General features: G+C 43.3%; 1 protein-coding gene across 1 annotated transcript in view; it reads right to left on the bottom strand.

Annotated features, from left to right (window-relative positions):
• The window catches only part of AFG1L (AFG1 like ATPase), a 350,420-nt gene that overhangs the window by 30,756 nt on the left and 297,034 nt on the right, over positions 1-22,630 (bottom strand). The window contains exon 11 of the mRNA XM_030195195.1: positions 3,941-4,081. Within this exon, the coding sequence (XP_030051055.1) occupies positions 3,941-4,081 (141 nt within the window). The remainder of the gene's footprint in view (positions 1-3,940; positions 4,082-22,630) is intronic.

The following is a 22,630-nucleotide window of genomic DNA, read 5'->3' as shown; positions in this document are numbered from 1 at the left end:
TAATTAATCTCCCCCTCTAACCCTCCACTATCCCAACTGGAAAAATGTGATCTACAAGTCAATCTATAAGTCAGGATTCTTTTACCTCTGTACCAAATGGTGGAATTCCCTCCCAAAATTCGTCAGATGGGAACCTAATTATTTGATATTCCGGAAACACCTTAAAGCCTCTCTGTTTAAGCAATTTCTCATGGATGATCATAATGAATTTAAACCCCTAATTGTATAATTATTCCAATTTCTAATTCCATATTACATATTGTAGTTACTCATTTCTCATTTATTTTGTTATTATTACTTAATGTATATTATCCCGCATCACTTTTTGTACTGTTAATTACAATAAGCTGTTAGCCACATTGAACCTGATCTATTGGGATAATGTGGGATATAAATTAAATAAGCAAATAAATAAATGTAGCAGATTGGTGAGGAAAGATTTTCCTTTCACTAACTCCATACTGGCTTTGTCTCATTAATCCATGTTTATATATATATACTCTGTAATTTTGTTCATTATAATAGTCTCTACCATTTTGCCCAGCATTGACGTCAGGCTCACTGGTCTATATCACCTCTGGAACCCTTAAAAAAAAAGCCTGGCATTTCATCAGTGAAAGATTAGATATGTCAGTTTAAGTGTGATGTTTAGTAAAATGAGGGAGTTTTAGGTAAGATTAGATTTGAATTCTTATATTTAGTATATTTTTATTGTTTATGAGATTGGCAACTAGGGGTTATTTAAACGAAAAGTCAGTGAATACTGTATTTTGTTTTTATTCAATCTTGATATGATAGACGTGAATTATAAATCTCAGATTAAATTAAAATTCAGGACACTGCTGCCCACATGCCATTCACACCACTTTAACACTCACAAGAACTACTCCCAGGCATATGTTGAAGCCAGCTCTCACGCGCTCTCCAAATCTCACCTTTGCTTTATCCTAAAAGTGCTCCAACTAAAGCTATTACAGCCAGAGAATCTAGAATGTCTACCACAATAAAGAGAAAATGTTTTGGGATAACTAAAATCAGACAAAAATGACTGAAACCCTTTCGCCCTAAGCTGAAGCTGACCCGTAGGATACGTGTAGGAGGCTGGTCTGTCAGCCAAAACGTGTAACTACCGTACATGGCTTTCTTCTTCGAAGTAAGTCACAGGGAAGCGTAAGCTAAACTAGTCTAATTCATGTCTTTACAATAACCTGTAGCAAATGGGAGCATATAGATTATGCTGTAAAGTCACTCCACATGATCAGCTAATAGATACTTTCTTTGACAGATTCTTCTAGTTGAGAGCAGCTGGGTGAAATCCCTCCACAAAGACGAACTTGATTTTGTTTATCTTTGCCGCAGATGTTTTCCGGGTATCACAATAACTGGCTTAATTTGGATAACACGATGCAAAATAGCCCTGATTTGTAAACAGATTACATTTTGTTTGCTCCTCGCCAGTATTTCTTCATTACTGACACCCTTCATTTGGTGAGGGAGAATGACAATGACCTCTGAAGATCCCAAAGAATGTTGCAACTTTTCAAAGCTTTGAAATTAAACAAAAATAGGAGAAGAGATGGTATTCGCAGCACAATCGTGTGGTGGAGCTCGCAGAGAACGATGCTACTTCAAGTATGCCGAGGACAGCTGGATGAAAGATTGGTTTCAGGATGATATTAACATTTTGCAGATGATACTAAAATTACTCACTGCTTACATCTACCGTCTTTTATCCAGAAAGGATGTCAATGTGCTTTACAGTCATTTGACTGCAGCATGCCAAATAATCGTCTATGGAGTGGATATGGAGCTTAGCTGAAATTGGGTGGCGGGGGGAAGAGGGGTTGGTGGTTGAGAGGCTAGGATAGGGGAGGGCAGACTTATACGGGGTCTGTGCCAGAGCCGGTGATGGGAGGCGGGACTGGTGGTTGGGAGGCGGGAAATACTGCTGGACAGACTTATACGGTCTGTGCCCTGAAAAGGACAGGTACAAATCAAGGTAAGGTATACACATATGAGTTTGTCTTGGGCAGACTAGATGGACCGTGCAGGTCTTTTTCTGCCGTCATCTACTATGTTACTATATTGCGTTGGTCTTCATATGATGTAACTGTATTACAGCTGTTTCATATTTCACAACGTGTTTTAATTCTCTGCTATCACATGCCTCCATCCCCTTCCTCTGCCTGCCTTCATATGAGTCAGAACTTTGCATGCAATTATAGGAAGGCACTGGCCCGAGTCGATTAAGTCAGTTTTTCAAATAATAACCACATTCTCAAATCTCTAATTTCAGCTACCTGTCACAGATTATTTTAGCTGCCTGCAGATGGAACATTTTATAACAGAGAAAGCAGTGAGAGATTTGCTGGCATTATATGCTAAGCACTGCACTTTCATTTAAATCAGAGTGGAAGAGTAGCTTAATGGTTAGTGCAGTAGTCTGACCTCCTTGTGACCCTGGGCAAGTCACGTAACCCTCCATTGCCCCAGATACAGAATAAGTTCCTGTATATAATATGTAAACCGCTTTGACTGTAACCACAAAAACGTAGTATATCAAACCCCACCTCCCTCTACCTTGAAGAGATGGTATCCAAATTCATATTGTGCAAATATACAACGTTAGACAAACCTTGATATCACTTGGGAACAAGAATTTAAATGCTCCCTATCTGAAAATGAATAGAACAAACTCAAGGTAAGAGTAGGGAAAACCACACTATCTTTGCTACTTATGGAAAATAGCTATAAAATTCTGTTACAAATAGTATGTTTATATTTCTAATACTAGAGCAAAATGTATTCAGGGACTCAACTCAGCCATCTTTTCCAAGCTGAAGAGCCCTAAGCTCTTTCCTCATATGAGAAGAGTTCCATCTCCTTTACCATTTTGGTCACTCTTCTTTGAACCTTTTCTAATTCCGCTATATCTTTTTTGAGATACGGCAACCAGAACTGAAAGCAATACTCAAGGTGAGGTTGCACCATGGAGCGATACAGAAGCATTATATTATTCTCAGTCTTATTTACCATCCTTTTCCTAATAATTACTAGCATCCTGTTAGCTTTTTTGGCTGCCGCCGTACACTGGGCAGAAGATTAGGGGAAACTCAAGAAAGTTACATGGAAATACTTTTAAAACAAATAGGAAGAAATATTTTTTTCACTCAACGAATAGTTAAGCTCTGGAAGTCTTTGCCGGAGGATGTGGTAACAGCAGTTAGCGTATCTGGGTTTAAAAAAGGTTTGGACAAATTCCTGGAGGAAAAGTCCATAGTCTGCTCTTGAGACAGACATGGGAAGCAACTGCTTGCCCTCGGATTTGTAGTATGGAGTGTTGCCACGATTTGGGTTTCTTCAAGGTACTTGTGACCTGGCTTGGCCACTGTTTGGAAAACAGGATACTGGGCTAAATGGACCATTGGTCTGACTCAGTAGGGCTACTCTTATGTTCTTATCGTAGTCTGCTATTGAGACAGACATGGGAAGCAACTGCTTGCCCTGGGATTTGTAGTATGGAATGTTGCTATTCTGAGATTCCTCATGGAATCTAGTCACTCTTCAGGATTCCAGAATCTTTCTATTCTTTGGGGTTCTACATGGAATGTTGCCATGATTTGGGTTTCTGCCAGGTACTTGTGACCTGGCTTGGCCACTGTTTGGAAAACAGGATACTGGGCTAGATGGACCATTGGTCTGATCCAGTATGGCTACTCTTATGTTCTTATGTAACTAACGCAGAACTCTTTAGCGCATCCTGTTAGGCTATTTTTGGTGCGTCAGGTGCACGTTAGCGCATAACACAGCTTAATGGTTAAGGATATATTTCCTAACAAGCATTTGCAATGCTTGGTAAGTTTCACAGGCAGGTGAAGCAGAAAATGTATTTCTAAAGCAAAGGAATTTTCTGTGCTTTATGGAAGCGTCTTGTCCTTACCTTATGATCATAAAAGGCATCAATGAGGGTAATGAAGCGTCGAGCTTGGGTCCTCTTTGACACTGTGAGTAGTGGGATGTGTCGAATAAAAACCGTATCAAAGGCCACACACATTTCCAAGTAGTCACTGGCGCCTAATGGCTGAAAACAAAAATGTCATTATTATTAAAACGAATGGTATGGAGAAGTGATTCCTTTAATATTTGATGTTGGTTGGCGAATGCATAATTTGCTAATGCAGATATTTTCAGGAATTACAAGGATAATATTGGGCAGTTTAACACACTAAACCGATATTATCTGTATAAAAAAGGAGCCGGGTTAGGGGAGGGGCGGAAACAGAGCTGTAAGCAGAATATATCTTTCAGAATTTATATGAATGACATTCAGTTCTGAAGTATCCACTAATGTAAATCGAATAATGTTTTGAGATTAAGAACTAGTTAGTTGCTAGTGAGCTAAATTTGATCTTTAAGAAAATGGAGCTTCTCTGGAATAGAAAGCCTGCTTGTGATTTGGCATTTCCATTGCTAACAATTGAGAAAGAAGAGTTGCCATTTGTCTCTCAAGCATGAAATCTGGGAGTGAAACTATAAGAACATCTGTTAATGAAACAGCAAACTAGGAAGGGGCTGTGCAACAGTCCAGGGCCGGGAGATCACCACTCCATTCTGCTATCACCACCATCTTGCTCTGCTCCATTCAAGCCTTTTTTTAAAACCCAGCTACACTAAGGGGACCCTTTTATTAAGTTGCGTAGGTGCCTACGCATGTCCAATACACATCAATTTTCAGTTACCACCGGGCTACCGAGTGGCCCTTGTGGTAATTTCATTTTTGCTGTGCGTCTGCTACGCGCGCTGGAAAATATTTTTAATTTCTGTCGCGTGGGCGGAAATCAGCATTTCACGCGCACAGAGCATTACCACCAGGTTACCGCATGAGACCTTACCGCTAGGTCAATGGCTGGTGATAAGGTCTCAGACCCAAAATGGACACACGTCCATTTTCGGTGAAAATAAAAAAAGGCATTTTTTACAAGTGCGCTGAAATGATTTTGCGTGCACCCAACAGAAAAACACAAAGCGAGGAGGGGAATCCTTACGTACAGCAAAAGCAATGGACACAAAGAGCGAGGATGAGTTGAAGAGGAAATCAGGAAGTCTTTATTGATAGCTAAATAACGACCCGACAGTGTTTGTTTGGTTTATTTTTCTTATATGTTGATATGTGAAATTAAAAAGGAAGTAAAACAGAGTGCAAGAAGCCTGCAGGTCTGTTGCTTCCCCAGTTTCCAAGTAGCTCATCTTTTGCCTAAGCCAGGGTTAATTTCCTGCAAGTTCAAGAAGGGAACAAAATCAGAAAAATAATTGTACAAGCATTCATTTCAGTATTTATATATTGCTTAGAACCAAGCAGTCTACAGTTTCATTTTACAGGTACTGGGTCTGTCCCTGATGAGCTTTTGTTTTTAATTTTTTTGTTACATTTGTACCCCGCGCTTTCCCACTCATGGCAGGCTCAATGCAGCTTACATGGGGCAATGGAGGGTTAAGTGACTTGCCCAGAGTCACAAGGAGCTGCCTGTGCCTGAAGTGGGAATCGAGCTCAGTTCCTCAGTTCCCCAGGACCAAAGTCCACCACCCTAACCACTAGGCCACTCCTCCACTGTTGCTACTAATGGAGATTCTACATGGAATGTTGCTATTCCACTAGCAACATTCCATGTAGAAGTCGGCCCTTGCAGATCACCAATGTGGCCGCGCAGGCTTCTGCTTCTGTGAGTCTGACGTCCTGCACGTACGTGCAGGACGTCAGACTCACAGAAACAGAAGCCTGCGCAGCCTTCTACATGGAATGTTGCTAGTGGAATAGCAACATTCCATGTAGAATCTCCAATAGTAGCAACATTCCATGTGGAATCTCCAATAGTATCTATTTTATTTTTGTTACATTTGTACCCTGCGCTTTCCCACTCATGGCAGGCTCAATGCGGCTTACATGGGGCAATGGAGGGTTAAGTGACTTGCCCAGAGTCACAAGGAGCTGCCTGTGCCTGAAGCGGGAATCGAACTCAGTTCCTCAGTTCCCCAGGACCAAAGTCCACCACCCTAACCACTAGGCCACTCCTCCACTCCCTGGGTCTGTCCCTGATGAGCTCACAGTCTAAGTAGTACATTGTATTACTGGGGCAATGGAGGGTTAAGTGACTTGCCCAGGGTCACATAGAGCTGCAGAGGGCATTGAACCTGGTTCCCCAGGATCTCAATCCATTGTTGACCATCAGGCAGCTTTGGGAATTGAACTCGGTGTGTGGGGGGGGGGGGGGGGGGGGGGGACAATGCACCAGAAATCCAGCAAGTTGTAGTCTTATCTGGATTCAAGACTAATAAGTCCTGCAGTTTTTTTTTTGCATAAGTATCTGCATGTTTGATTTCTCATCAAATTCTTTAATTACAGAGGGTACACAAAAGTGAAGCCTCATGCACAACAATCTTATCTCAAACTTGGAAAGCAAAACTCACTGGTTTTGTTCACTATTTTTCCCTACTTTTGACCAGTTCAAAAATCTGACTTTATATTGTTCATTTAGGATTTATCAAGGAATATGTGATCAGCATCAGTACCAATCTTATAACTCCAAGTGCAATCCATGGTTAACTGGCACTGAGCAGCAAATCCTCTGAGTCCTCGCTTCAATAATTCAGGGCGGCCACACTTACTCTCTGCCTGGGCTGATGCTGCAAGGCTCACACTGACACATTCACGGGCCAGCTGCACTTGGAGGTTACCACATGCATGCGAAAGTATGATGCTGCTGGCCTGTGTATCAGTGTGAGTCTTGCTTCATCAGCCTCCACAGAGAGCAAGTGTGGCTGTGCTGAATTATTGAACGGAGGAGCAGGGCCGCCGAGAGACTGAGCTGGGCCCGGGGCAGGGTTTCTACTGCTGCCCCCCCCCCCCCCCCACCTGACCGCCACATAGCCAGACTATAAAAATGGATGTCGAGACTTCCAGCGGCCCGCTCTTGTCTCGGCAGCCATTTTAAAGACGATGCGGAAGGCAACAGAGGGTCAGCGCCCGCAGCGGGCAGGAAAGACTGGGGATCTTGTTGGGCAGACTGGATGGACCATACAGGTCTTCATCTGCCGTCATTTACTATGTTACTATGATCTTTCCTGCCCCGAAGAATCCATTAGACCACCAGGGTGGCTGCCTTAAAGGCTTTAGGTATGTGCTGGGACCCTGCGGCTCAGGGGGCCGGGGGAGCGGGGAGGAAGCCTGAAGTAGGTTGGGTGGGGACCATAGGAAGGATACTCAAAAAAGTATTTTCAAACATGCCGGCATGTGCATACGGATGCGTACAGAGGAAGCGGGGAGGAGGTCTTGAATAACCTAGGTGAGGTGGGGTGGGGACTGTGGACCGGATACTGTTAAAAAAAAAAAAAAAAAGTTGAGTTTTCAAACATGCTAGCTTGTGCATACATACACAGAGGAAGTATAATAAGGGAATAACTTTTCATAGGTAGAGTAGTAATTTGTTATGTATCATAACTGGTGTCATTTGGAGGGGCTGGTTATAGGGACACCCTAACCCTGTTATATTGGTGCAGAGATTTGTTTTTTTTGGTAAAAGGCTTCTAAAACAGACATCATGTTATGAGAATCAGATGCTCAACGTTCAGAGTTTCTATTTATTTACTTATTTAAGGCATTTTATCCCACATTAAACATGAATTAGATTGGAACCTGGGAGCAGAGAGTAATGTATTGCCCCCACAGGCTCCCTCCCCAGGTATAGCCAGTTCTGCAATTTGGGGGGGGGGGCAGAGGTGGAGGGGGCACAAAGACAGGAGGCACAGAGGTGGCGGGGTGCAGAGATGGGGGGGGGAGGCAACAGGTGGACCAGGGAGAGAGCCTGTTGTTAAAAATTTACCAGCACACCACTGCATACAGGTACTTATTTTTTGTACCTGGGGCAATGAAGGGTTAAGTAAGTGGCGTAGGAAGGGGGGGGGGCGGTGGGGCGGTCCGCCCCAGGTGCACGCGCTGGGGGGGGGGAGGGGTGTCGGCTCGCTGGTCCCCTGCTCTTTCTGCCCCGGAACAGGTTACTTCCTGTTCCAGGGCAGAGAAAGCAGGAAAGCAGCAGAGCCGACGCAGCTCCCAGTGACGTGCACTGGGGGCGGATCGGCCCTCCCGCCTGCCCCCCCCCGCTGAAAGGTAGGGTGCGTTTCGGGGGGTGGGGAATGCGCTCCGGAGGGGGGGCGCTGTGCCCTGCACCCGGGGGGGGGGGGTGCGCAGCGGCGACCCGCCCTGGGTGTCAGGCACCCTCGCTACTGCACTGGGTTAAGTGACTTGCCCAGAGTCATAAGGAGCTGCAGTGGGAATCAAACCCAGTTGCCCTGGTTCTCAGGCTACTGCACTAACCATCAGACTACTCCTCCACTCCACTCTGGGCTGTAAAAACTGGAGGGAGCAGAACACTTTAGGCTAGAGGTTTTCAACCCAGCCAGTCAGGGTTTTTTAGGATATTCGGATATCTTGAAAATTCCGACTGGTTGGGTGTACCCCAAGAAGTGGGACTTGGGTGTGATCATATGTGATAATATTAAGGTGGCCAAACAGGTAGAAAAGCTAGGAGAATGCTTGGGTGCATAAGCAGAGGAACGGTCAACAGGAAAAAGAGGTGATGATTCCTCTGTATAAGTCTCTGGTGAAACCTTATTTAGAGTACTGTGTACACTTCTGGAGACACCTTCAAAAAGGTAGAAACAGGATAGAATTGGTCCAGAGGGCAGCTGCTAAGATGGTGAATGGTCTTCGTCATAAATCATATGGGGGACAGACAAAAAGTAGTGTGTGACCCCTTACCGTCACCTATTTTGTAGGCGGTAAGGGCTCAGGTGCTAAGCCTGTGCTAATCAGTTAGCATGTTGGCATTGTGTGTGCTGATTAATGCAGAAACATCCACTCTCTGGCCCCCCCAGACACGCCCCCCTCGGCAAAAAAATAAAAAGTATTTTTAATGTGTGGGTAGCGCATGCATATTTAAAACAGTGCAGGATGCCTCGGCGTACCCTGCGGTAAAGCCCTTTTAAACTGCGGTAAGCATGCGTTAGTGCTTACTGCAGCTTAGTAAAAGGACCCTTAATTGAAGTTTTGTTCTGTGTGCTTAGTATGTTCCTATCCCAACTGGGGCTTCAGTTGTTGAAGAGTCTACTCCGTTAGACTCACTGGAACTCTCAAGCTAAACATCCTATCTGATAACCTAGCTACTTCTGTTCAAACCGCAATTTTGATTGCAACACTTGAAAATATGGTTGCCTGGGACCATGTCTTGAAAAGATTCTTCAGGTATTAAACTCTAGGTTTTTCCAGATGTAGCGTGTGTTACCCAACGAAGGCGTGGAACTCACTACCAACAGATATGAGACGGATAACAGATTACCTACTCTCCCGCAAGATGATTAAATCCTATCTATTCAAGACACGTTTTTTTTTTTTATAGAAGAAGGCTAATCCTCAACGACAATAGATAAAATGATACTTAAGAGATGACCAGTTTTGCAATCTTGATTTATCTGATCATGCAATTAGGCCTGTCTATTTCGAATCTGTGAGTCCAACTGTATGTCTTTTGTTAAATTTGTAAGCCACATTGAACTTTGTTTTGGAAAATGTGGGATACAAGAACCAATAAAATGAAATGACGACACCAGTTTCTTCTCCTTAGACCTAGGGTCCTGTAAATAGTGATTTGATACTACTTAAAGTTCCCTTGCAAATGTATATTGTGAGATGATGATGTAAAATTTAATTTTTTATGAGCCATCACAGCTAACTTTTTTTTTCTCTGATAAAACTCTTTACCATCTTCCTTTGAAGGAAATATTCAGGCGGCCAATCAGACTCTTCCATTAGGTGTTTGGCATAATGTATATGGAAATATCTAGCAGAATTTACTTTTTATTATTTCTTATTTGCTTTCTTTTTTCTCCCAGATGATCTTGTTTTGCGCCATTTGTGGGCTTTAATCCTAGAACACTGATAATTGTATAATTTCTTCTAGTTTTCTTTGTTTTGCTCTTTATTTCCTTACAAGTTTGTATACTTGGGTATATTTGAATTTGACATTTCATTACAAAAAAAACAAGAGTTTAGTTATCACCCTTCAGTTCTCCTATGGATACCATTCTCCAATGGCTGCAGGTCTTGGTTAACTCTCTCTGTTAGGCTATCTGAGATGGTGTTTCATAGGAGAACTGGAGGGTGATACCCAGATTCTTACAAAGGCCCATCCAGAATCCTATAGGTGATCTCACCTGCCATAACATCTTCAATTTCACCCAAGTTTTTGTTATTATTGCTGCTATTTGAGATTCTACAGTAAGTTATGAAGATAGTAGAACCTCCAGTGTTTTTACCTTGACAACTACTGGGATGTCAGGATTTTCTAACGACAGTCATCCAGTCCTTTCATTGGGGGGTCTATGCTTAATCAGAGGTATACGGTTCCTGATTAGTCCCTGAGAAAATATGCAAATTTTTGCTCCACAAAATACCTCATCCTTTTTCTGAAAATGCTTAATTCTTTAACACAACCGATTTATCCAATTCGGAAGCCAAAGTGATCAGAAGGGTGGATCTAGTATTGCTCACATCTTGAGTATCTTCTAAAAATGTTGTTACATCAATTTCAAATGAGAGCAATTGATCCACCCCTTGCTGGTCATCCTGTAATTTTCTCTTCCTAGGAAGATAATAACAATTTGAAATCAGGAGAGTATCTGCTGCTGCCAAGCCCACCTCCTTGAGGTATTTCCTCAAGAGTATCTCCCTGGGAAAATGCAAGTATATACAAGAAAAATTCAAAAGTTGCAGATTTTTCAATTGTTTCTAACTTTACATATGCACCATGACAATTCCCTAACAGTAATGACTGACGTAGCTGCAAGAGTAACATAGTAGATGACGGCAGAAAAAGACCTGCACGGTCCATCCAGTCTGCCCAACAAGATAACTCATACGTGCTACTTTTTGTGTATACCCTACTTTGATTTGTACCTGTGTTCTTCAGGGCACAGACCGTATAAGTCTGCCCAGCACTATCCCCGCCTCCCAACCACCAGCCCCGCCTCCCAACCACCGGCTCTGGCACAGACCGTATAAGTCTGCCCAGCACTATCCCCGCCTCCCAACCACCAGCACCGCCTCCCACCACCGGCTCTGGCACAGACCGTATAAGTCTGCCCAGCACTATCCCCGCCTCCCAACCACCAGCCCCGCCTCCCGATCTTGACTAAGCTCCTGAGGATCCAATCCTTCTGCACAGGATTCCTTTATGCTTACCCCACGCATGTTTGAATTCCGTTACCGTTTTCATTTCCACCACCTCCCGCGAGAGAGGTTCCAAGCATCCACTACTCTCTCTGTGAAAAAATACTTTCTAACATTTTTCTTGAATCTGCCCCCCTTCAATCTCATTTCATGTCCTCTCGTTCTACCACCTTCCCATCTCCAGAAAAGGTTCGTTTGCGGATTAATACCTTTCAAATATTTGAACGTCTGTATCATATCACCCCTGCTTCTCCTTTCCTCCAGAGTATACATGTTTAGTTCAGAAAGTCTCTCCTCATACGTCTTGTAACGCAAATCCCATACCATTCTCGTAGCTTTTCTTTGCACCGCTTCAATTCTTTTTACATCCTTTACAAGATACGGCCTCCAAAACTGAACACAATACTCCAGGTCGGGCCTCACCAACGACTTATACGGGGGCATCAACACCCCCTTTCTTCTGCTGGTCACACCTCTCTCTATACAGCCTAACAACCTTCTAGCTACGGCCACCGCCTTGTCACACTGTTTCGTCGCCTTCAAATCCTCAGATACTATCACCCCAAGATCCTTCTCTCCGTCCGTACCTATCAGACTCTCCCCGCCTAACACATACGTCTCCCATGGATTTCTATTCCCTAAGTGCATCACTTTGCATTTCTTCACATTGAATTTTAATTGCCAAACCTTAGACCATTCTTCTAGCTTCCTCAGATCCTTTTTCATGTTTTCCACTCCCTCCCGGGTGTCCACTCTGTTACAGATCTTAGTATCATCCGCAAATAGGCAAACTTTACCTTCTAACTCTTTGGCAATGTCACTCACAAATATATTGAACAGAATGGGCCCCAGCACCGATCCCTGAGGCACTCCACTACTCACCTTTCCCTCCTCCGAGCGAATTCCATTCACCACCACCCTCTGGCGTCTGTCCGTCAACCAGTTCCTAATCCAGTTCACTACTTCGGGTCCTATCTTCAGCCCATCCAGTTTATTTAAGAGCCTCCTGTGGGGAACTGTGTCAAGAGTAGAAACTTGCTTTTCCACCCCAGTTACACTCTTATCTAAACTTTGTACTTTAGAGTCCACGATCATCAATTTATCAACAACTTCTCGTGAAAGAACAGGTGTCTGAGAGACAGTGGCTTTGAGCATACTCTCCCAATGCTGAACTAAATCCCACAAATCTCATAAAGCTATTTACTGTTTGTCCTCAATAGCTGAAGGTTGCAGAAGAGAAGGAGCACCTAAAATAACCGTTGGTAATTTAGAGAATGACAATAAATTTTATTTATTTGTTACATTTGTATCCCACATTTTCCCACCTATTTGCAGGCTCAATGTGGCTTACATAGTACCGGAATGGCATTTAATGTTTCCGGTGTGAACAAATACATTGTGCTGTTGTGGTAAAATGAAGTTTATATGGCAAAGCCACAGAATAGTCGTAATGTGAAAGGGTAGTATTGTGATCATATGTGCTTTGGTTTTCTTGTGTAGCCGAGGTTAGTCTTTTAAGTTGGATCGGGATGGTATGCCTTTTTGAACAGGGTGGTTTTTAGCATGTTCCGGACGTTTAGGTGGTCGTAGGTCGTTTTCACTGCTTTTGGTAGCGCGTTCCACAGTTGTGTGCTTATGTATAAAGAAGAAGTTACTCCTTCAGACTGAACCTCAGTTGGAGGGGAAACCTCGTGGGATACCCCTATCTGACAGGAAGAAGGAGGGAGAGGAGGGGTACACTCTGGCAAGCTCAGGGAGGCTCCAAGGGGAGAAAGTACCTGATTGATCGAAAGTCCAGAGGGAATCAGGTGTTTATCCAGAGAACCCGGGACACTTAGAGTTGATGTCTTTGGTTTCACTTTGCGCTTCCCCATAAGTTAACAACAAAACATGAAAATTCCAAAAACTCGCCTGATGTTAAATCGTACTTATTGCCCCTTACTGCTCCTTTGTGCTCCAAGGAGTTCCCAAGGGGTACGGCATGTCCCTTTGGGCACACCTTGCAGCCACACACCACAAAGATGAAAGCCTTTTAAAGAAAACAGGACCCTCAATGTCTGCGGGTATACAACGAGGTGCCTGCTTGAATTGGCACAGGCTTTCCTGAACAGGAAGGCTCCTCCTCCCTCTGCTAGGTGGTAACACAGATGCCTCAGATAACCACCACCCTGCTTATTCTAATATATATAATAAATTTCCATTCCTTCACTAGGGACAGCCAGGCTCAGATCCCAGGGACACTTAGGTGCTTTCATACCTCTAACCAAACGAGTTCAGAATAATTGATATCTAGTGCATAAGTACATAAGTATTGCCATACTGGGACAGACCAAAGGCCCATCAAGCCCAGCATCCTGTATCCAACATTGGCCAATCCAGGTCACAAGTACCTGGCAAGATCCCAAAACAATACATTTTATGCTGCTTCTTCTAGAAATATGCAGTGGATTTTCCCCAAGTCCATTTTAATAATGGTCTATGGACATTTCCTTTAGGAAGCCATTCAAACCTTTTTTAAACCCCACTAAGTTTTATTTTTATTTTATTTATTACATTTGTACCCCACATTATCCCACCTATTTGCAGGCTCAATGTGGCTTACAGAGTGTTATTATGACATATTCATGCGAGGATATTAGATATAATCGGTGGCAGGATGAAGATATTTGAAGAAAGAGAAGGGGTGTTAAATAGGGTGATGTAGGAGGTGTAATTAGTTGTGTAGGTAGGTTGTGTGGTGATTTGTGTCTTTAGAGGTTCTTTTTGTAGGCTCTGTTAAAGAGATGTGTCTTCAAGGATTTGCGAAAGTTGCTTAGATTGTCCATGGTTTTTAAGGTTGGGGGTAACGCATTCCATAGCTGTGTGCTTCTGTACGAGAAGGTGGTGGTGTATGCTTGCTTGTATTTAAGTCCTTTACAGCTGGGGAAGTTCAAATTGAGGAATTTGCGGGCTGATCTCTTGGCGTTTCTGGGCGGTAGGTCCACTAGATTAGACATGTAAAGTGGGGCATCTGCGTGAATGATCTTGTGTACGATCGTGCATATCTTGAATTCGATGCGTTCCTTGAGTGGTAGCCAGTGAAGGTTCTCTCTTAAGGGTTTCGCACTTTCGTATTTGGTTTTTCCAAATATGAGTCTGGCTGCGGTATTTTGGGCTGTTTGGAGCTTCTTAATAGTCTGTTCTTTGCAGCCGGCGTACAGAGCATTACAGTAGTCCAAGTGACTTATTACCATAGACTGTACCAGGGTACAGAAAATGCTTCTCAGGAAGTAAGGCTTAACTCTTTTGAGTTTCCACATCGAGTAGAACATCTTTTTTGTCGTGTTCGTCACGTGGGTATCGAGAGTGAGGTTTACTACATTCTCCGGCAACAAATTCCAGAGTTTATTTTACATTCCATTCACGTTTTTTGCTTAATATTGTTTTCACATTTCTCTGTATATTCACTTTCAAAATTCATTTGTGCGATAAAAGAGGGCCTCTTTATAAAGGAGCACTGGCGGTTCCCATAAGGCAATGCCAATGGAGTCCATTCAAAGTGAATGGGCTTTGTCAGCATTACCGCACTGGGAGCCGCTAGTACAGCTTGGTAAGAGGCCCTATGAGTGATTAGTAGTCATACTAGTAGTGCCTACAAGATGCAAGGAAGCAAATTCTAAGCTCTCAATATCCAGGCTGTGAGGGCCAGGGACTGGAGGTAGGGATGCAGAAGAGATCCCTGGTTCTGAAAGGAGAGTCGGAAAACACTCCAGTCTCCAATGTTCTTCAGAGGATAACTCCAGAAGAAGAGGGAACCAGATCTGTCTGTGCCAATAAGGAGCAAACAGAATCATGGTCCTCTTGTTTTGTTTGAATTTCAAAAGTCTTCTCCACAAGAGGGATGGGAGTGATAAATATATAGAAGACCAATGCCCCAGTGAAGGAGGAAGGCATCCGAAGCTAGTCTGTCATGTGCCCTGACCCTGTAACAGTACTGAGGGACTTTGTAGTTGAGCAGAATGACAAAGAGATCCACCGAGGAGGTGCCCCACACTCGGAAGATTTTGTGGGTAACACTCGTTCTGAGTGACCACATGTGTGGTTGCATGAGCCTATTAAATCTGTTGGCCAGTGTGTTGGATTTACTTACCAGGTACATGATTCTGAGAACTATCCTGTGCTGCACGGCCCAGTGCCACAGCTGAATGGCCTCCTGACACAGAGGATATGATTCGGTACCCCCCTGCTTGTGGGTGTAATACAGTGCAACCTGATTGGCCATTTGAATAAGATCCAATTCCTGAGCTGACCAAGCACCTTGGGTGTGAAGCCCATCTACATAAGCTACCCACTCCAGGCAGGATGCATCTGTCGTCAGCAACTTCTAGGGTTGAACAATTTGGAATGTGAGTCCCACAGTCAAACATCATTAAACATCATAGAATACTTCGGGATTGGAGGAAACATTCTCAGCTGGTTCAAAGGCTTCCTAACCGCAAGAAAATACCAAGTGATATCTAATTCGAATACATCAGCACCATGGAAACCAGAATGTAGAGTACCCCAAGGATCACCGCTGTCACCGACCCTTTTCAACCTAATGATGATACCTCTGGCCAAATCATTATCCAACCAAGGCCTCAATCCATACATCTACGCAGATGATGTCACGATCTACATCCCCCGTTCAAAAAAGATCTAAAAGAAATCACTAATGAAATTAATCACAGCCTCCAAATCATGAACTCATGAGCGGACGCATTTCAATTAAAACTTAATGCAGAAAAAACACAATGCCTCATCCTCTCATCACAACACAACACAAACAAACCCACCACTATAAACACCCCAAAATATACCCTTCCTGTTTCAGATAGCCTGAAAATACTCGGAGTTACAATTGACCGAAATCTCACACTAGAAAGCCATACGAAAAATACAACAAAGAAAATGTTCCAAGCAAATGTGGAAACTCAAAAGAGTAAAATCTTTCTTCCCAAGGGAAATATTTCGCAATCTGGTACAATCAATGGTGCTAAGCCACCTAGATTACTGCAATTCACTCTATGCCGGATGTAAAGAACAAATCATCAAGAAGCTCCAAACAGCCCAAAACACAGCAGCTAGACTCATATTTGGAAAAACGAAATACGAAAGTGCCAAACCCTTAAGAGAAAAATTACACTGGCTCCCAATAAAAGAACGTATTACATTCAAAATCTGCACTCTGGTTCATAAAATCATTTATGGAGAGGCCCAGTCTACACGTCAGACCTCATAGACTTACCGCCCAGGAACACTAAAAGATCAGCACGCAAATTCCTGAATCTCCACTATCCTAGCTGCAAAGGTCTAAAATATAAATTAACATATGCATCCAGCTTCTCCTACATAAGCACGCAGCTATGGAATGCATTACCACTTGCCATGAGAAAAATCCACGACCTAACCAACTTTCGGAGATCACTGAAGACCAGCTTGTTCAAAAAGGCATACCAAAAGAATACAGCCTAACTACCAGACAACGAAACTCAAGCCTGAACTAGATAAAACCCAACTCTCTATACCTCACTACCAAAGTCTACTCTACCACAAATGAACTTTAACGCAATACCACTCTATCTCTAATTCCGAATATAAACTCTTTATACTTGACTGTTTAATCTACTATGCCAATCATGATCTAATGTAATACCACTTGTATCCTGAATATGAACTTTTTATACTTGACTGTTTAATCTACTATGCCAATCATGATCTCTAATGTAATACCATTTGTATCTCTCACTCCAGAAATGGCGATCACCATGACGGAACAATGTAAGCCACATTGAGCCTACAAACAGGTGGGAAAATATGGGATACAAATGCAACAAATAAATAAACTGGTTCGAATTGACCACCAGAGAAGGGACTGAACCAACTCCGGTGTCACTTGGATAATGTCCGATAGATTCTCAGAGGCCTGACAACACTGGGAAGCTAAAGTCCACTGGGCCGTTCTCATGTGAAGACATGTCATGGGCGTGACATGCACCGTGGAGTCCAAAAAAAGAGAAAACCAGTCCTCCCACTTGAATGCAAAAGCAACACCTCAAAGAAGTGCTTGGAATGAAGTATCAAGATGACAACAATATCTTTATTGATTACTGTATATTCTGTTTTGATCCAATACAAGTATAAACACAGTTCCAGATGCACTTATACACTCAACGCAGGCTGTGTTTCAGCTCTCTCAGCCTTTATCAGGAGTAAACTTATAAGGAAAGAGATAAATGAACATACATTTGAGGATCACACAAATGAATTTTAAAAATGAATATATAGAGAGATGTGAAAACAATTTGAAGCAAAAAAGATGAATGGAATGTGAAATAAAAGATCCACATTAGTGAGTGAAAAAAATGTGCTTTCTGTGATCTAGTGAGTCATACTATGGCCAATATGAATACATTAACTCCATGTGTGATAAAAAATAAAAGATAATTGTGAACACATGAACCGTGGAGGCCATGTGGCCTAGAAACCTCAATATTTGCCGAGCCATAACTTGCTGGCTGGCCCGAGCTCAAATGGTGAGTGTGACTAGAGTGTCCGGCCTTGGCACAGGGAGATAGGCTCGTGCCTGCTGTGCGTCTAGAAGGGCTCCAATGAACTCCAATTGCTGAACCGGGAACAGATGGGACTTGGGGTAGTTTAAAATGAACCCTAGTATCTCCAGTATCTGAATAGTTCTCCGCATGGACTCCTGAGCACCGTCCTTTGATGTGCTCTTCACCAGTCAATCATCTCTGCAGGGAAACACATGGAGTTCCAGTCACTGCGACTAACGCTAGACACTTGGTGAAAACCCTGGGAGCTGACGTGAGGCCAAATGGCAACACATGGTAGTGGATCTGAGATTCTTCCTGTGGCATGGAAATATTGGGATGTGAATGTAGGCATCCTTTAAGTCCAGAGAACTACTTAGGGTCCTCAACAAACGTCCATGAGCACTCCTCATCGGTGTCAGCAAAATACTCTTCAAGGGAGGGCTGAGACCGAGCTTGCCTCGAGATAGAGCAACCATGTCTTTGTTTAGAGGGGCACTGAGGTGCAGACTCCACCCTCTACTCCACTGAAGCTTCCTCCACCGACATCAAGGGGGTACCAGCACAGGCAGCTGCCGATGCCGGTACCACACGTGGCGCCGGGGTCAGAGGCCTCACTGCAGGCTGAGGGCCTTGCAGGGCAGTAGGAAGAGGCATGGCAGGTGCATGCACTACAGATGCCAATGCACTCTGCTAAAGGATCCCCGCCAAATGCTCATGGAACATGGTCCGGATATGTTCCTCAAGGGCCGCCATTGGGAGAGGCTGGGGCTTCGGTTGAGAAGCAGCTTGCTGAATCATCAGGGTTGGTGCGGGTGCCTGGTCCTGACTGCATGGAGACCCACGTGTTGGCACCTCCACAATGGAGGGAGAGCGGTTCTCCTGGTGCCGATGCTTATCGGGGACCAGATCCCTCAGTGCCCCAGTGCTCCTGGCCCCATGCATTGAGCAGGATCAATGCCAATGCTTCTTGGCCTTCACCTGAAGCCAGCAATTCATGCTCCTTGGTGCTAATGAGGAGGACGTTGAATCCCTATGCCTCCTCAGTGTTGAGTCCAATGCTGACCAGTCACGGGTTCCCTGCAAAGCGGCTGATGTCAAGGCAGGCGAGACCTGCTCGATGCATGGCCACTCCCATTATCTAATAATCAGCCACAGGGGCCGATGCACCTAATGCCAGTGTGCAAGGCTCAACGATGAAGCCAATGCCGATGTTGAGGTTTCAGACCAGGCTCCAAATATTTTCTCTCTCTGAGCCTCTCTGGCCAAATGAGTCCTTTACTTCATACAAAGGCAAAGAACACAGTTGGAAGGTGTATGTTCAGTCCCCAAATGCTGGAGGCACTAAGAATGGGTGTCCTTACCAGAGATGGTCCTATTGCACCAAGCACAGCGCTTCCATGACCTGGAAGGGAAAACAGCTGTGGCCCAATCAAACGACCTGATGGTGACCTTAAAAAGGGGCAAAACACCAAGAAAAACAGTAAGGACAAGAGCCCGACTGGAGTTCAGACCTATGAGGGCCTACTGAGAACGGAAAGAATAAAGAAAGCCTAGAAATGGGGAAAAACAAACTAGACCTATAAGGGGTAAAAGGAAAAACATCCCCAAAAGGGAAAAATGAAGAACACATGCAAAAATCCCACTGGGAAGGCACAAAAGGTTGTCGAAAATAACAACTGCATCAGACACAGTGAGGGAGCTGCGAAACAGTGCTTCTTCTCACAGCGGATAAGACTGATGGTCCCGCGCTCTTGCTGAGGGCAGGAAGGCACTCACGCATTCATGGTGGGGATGTTGGCACGTGTCTTAAAGCTGCACTACACTATTTCAAACGTTTCATGCAGGGCGACGTGGATGAGAATATGGCCTGCTTGTCTTCAAAGAAATTTATTTATGATCTGGAAATAGGAATAAGTGAGCTGATTAAATTTGCAGATGACACAAATTTGTTAAAACACATGCGGATTGTGAAAATTTGTAGGAAGACCTTAGGAAGTTGGAAGACTGGTCATCCAAATGGCAGATATTTAATGTGGACAAGTGTAAATTGATGCACATTGGGAAGAATAATCCAAATCATAGTTACCTGATGCTAGGTTCCACCCTAGGAGGCAGCACTCAAGAAAAAGATCTAGGTGTCTTGGTGGACAATACGCTGAAATCTTTTGCCCAGTGTGTGGCGGAGGCCAAAAAATCATACAAAATGCTAGGAATTATTAGGAAAGGGATAGAAAATAAGACAAAAAATATTATAATGCCTCTGGATCGCTCCATGGTGCAACCACACCTTGAGTATTGCGTTCAATTCTGTATGACCTTTCTTAAAAAAGATATAGCAGAGTTAGAAAAGGTTCAAAGAAGGGCATTCAAAATGATTAAGGGGATGGAACTTCTCTCATATAAGTTAAGGCTTAAGAGGTTAAGACTCTTGGAAAAGAGATAACTGAGGGGGTAGATGATAGATATCTACAAAAAGTGAGTGGTGTAGGATGGGTAAATGTAATCAATTTTTTACCCTTTCAAAAAGTACAAAGACTAGGGGACACTCAAGGAAGTTACATGGCACTACTTTTAAAGTGCTGCAAGGGCGGAGTAGTGTAGTCAACAGGACAGTTTTAAAACGTTTATTCCATAAGAGTACTCAAAAGACTCGACACAGCACTGTGTTTCAGCTTTAATGCCTGTGTCAGGAGTCTTGATGAGTCAAGGACGATAAAATCTTGTGATTCTGAACATCAATAATTGCTGAGAAGTCTTTAAAAAAAGACTCTTGTAAAGATGTAATTCAGATTCTCTGAATCGTACTGTCAAAGCAGTGAACAGGAGGAAATATTTTTTCACTCAATGAATAGTTAAGCTCTGGAACTCGTTGCCAGAGCACGTGGTATCGGCGGTTAGTGTATGTAGGTTCAAAAAAGGTTTGGACAAGTTCCTGGAGGAAAGGTGCACAGTCTGCTATTGAGACAGACATGGAGAAAGCCACTGTTTGTCTCTGGGATTGGTAGCATGGAATGTTGCTACTATTTTGGATTCTGTCAGGGACTTATGACCTGAATTAGCCACTGTTGGAAGCAGGATACTGGGCTGGCTGGACCATTGGTCTGACTCAGTATGGCTAATCTTGCTCTTATGTCCCTAAAGCAGATTTGAAAATCTAGATCTCTGCCAGGCAATTATTTTAAATGCCAAGACTTAGATGCCCAGTCTTCCAACTTCCTAAGGTCTTCCTGCAAATTTTGAGTCCTATTTTCCACATTTATTTAGCATTGTGTTTATCAACGTTTGATGAAATAGTAAGGTTACCTGAGGTACTTTATTTCTATATGGTTGGTTTTCTACTACAGTGAGTCTGAGGGTGGAAATTAGGTGCTTCTAGATCATTCCTTGGAATACAACCAGCCAGTCAAAGAACCCGGGACAAGGTATACTTGCATACAATGGAGGTAGTGCATGCAAGTCTCACTCATGCATATACATTTTGGACATCTGGAAAATATGATTGGATGGGTGTATTCTGAGAATGGGTTGAAAAGCACAGTTTTAGAGGGATTTATATGTAATTTTGCTATATTGTAATGCTTCTATTGTAAATCTCTCAGGGTCTTTTTTTTTTATTTTTTGGAGGGGGTTGTTACTGTCCAGGTCAGTGCCCAGTGCTACTGTCCAGTGTTACTGACCAATGACCTCACAGTCAGTTAAACCTCCTCCTCCTCCCTCAGTAGAAAACTTTACCACTAGACTTTCAATTCTTAGGCAAATGTTCTTTAACCAGTATCCTGCTTCCAACAGTGGCCAATCCAGGTCACAAGTACCTGGTAAGATCCCAAAACAGTACAATACATTTTATGCTGCTTATCCTAGAAATACTGTCAAAACTCTTAGGCCAAACTCTGCTCGCTTCTCAGATAGTCAAAACACTGTAAAATGGCAGAGGATATTTAGCGGGAAAGCTAAATAGATTAATTGACTTTGTGAGGTAGGATCTTATATGGCTAGCACGGCTATTTTCATTTCACTCTCCGGTGAATCTTTGCTCACGTATATGTTTCAATCATTGACTCTTCCCCCACCTACCTATATCGTGTCTCTTTCAAATTTCTCAATGACATGCATATAGTTATAACTTTATAATAACTTAATGATTCCACAGCACTTATCTATTCATAATGGTATGCTCAGAAGCCCCGACAGGTGCCTGTTTCGCAAACTACGCTTCGTCAAGGGGGAGTACCACCAAATTGTCTATTGTGTCTGTGTGTTCCTGACTTACCTTACAGATGCCTGAAGAGAAGCTTTTCATTTTGCCCTCCCCTTTCCTTTTTTTTAACTCTTCCCCTCCTTCACGCTTTTTGTAATTTGTTTGCTGATGTATTGACTTATTCACTGTACCACTGTTTTAAAATCAATAAAAATACTTAAAAAAAAAAAAAAGAATGCAACAGCAGTCTTAGAATGTAGGTATACACAAAAAGTAGCACATATGAGTTTATCTTGTTGGGCAGACTGGATGGACCATGCAGGTCTTTTTCTGCTGTCATCTACTATGTTATGTTACTATGTAACATAGTAACATAGTAAATGACGACAGAAAAAGACCTGCACGGTCCATCCATTCTGCCCAAGAAGATAAATTCATATGTGCTACTTTTTTATTTGTACTGTCCTCTTCAGGGCACAGACCGTATAAGTCTGGCCAGCCCTATCCCCGCCTCCCAACCACCAACCCCGCCTCCCACCACCAGCTCTGGCACAGACCGTATAAGTCTGCCCAGCACTATCC

The sequence above is a fragment of the Microcaecilia unicolor genome, chromosome 3 (assembly GCF_901765095.1).
Source record: "Microcaecilia unicolor chromosome 3, aMicUni1.1, whole genome shotgun sequence".
NCBI lineage: Eukaryota > Metazoa > Chordata > Amphibia > Gymnophiona > Siphonopidae > Microcaecilia > Microcaecilia unicolor.
This window is presented reverse-complemented; position numbering and strand designations above follow the sequence as displayed.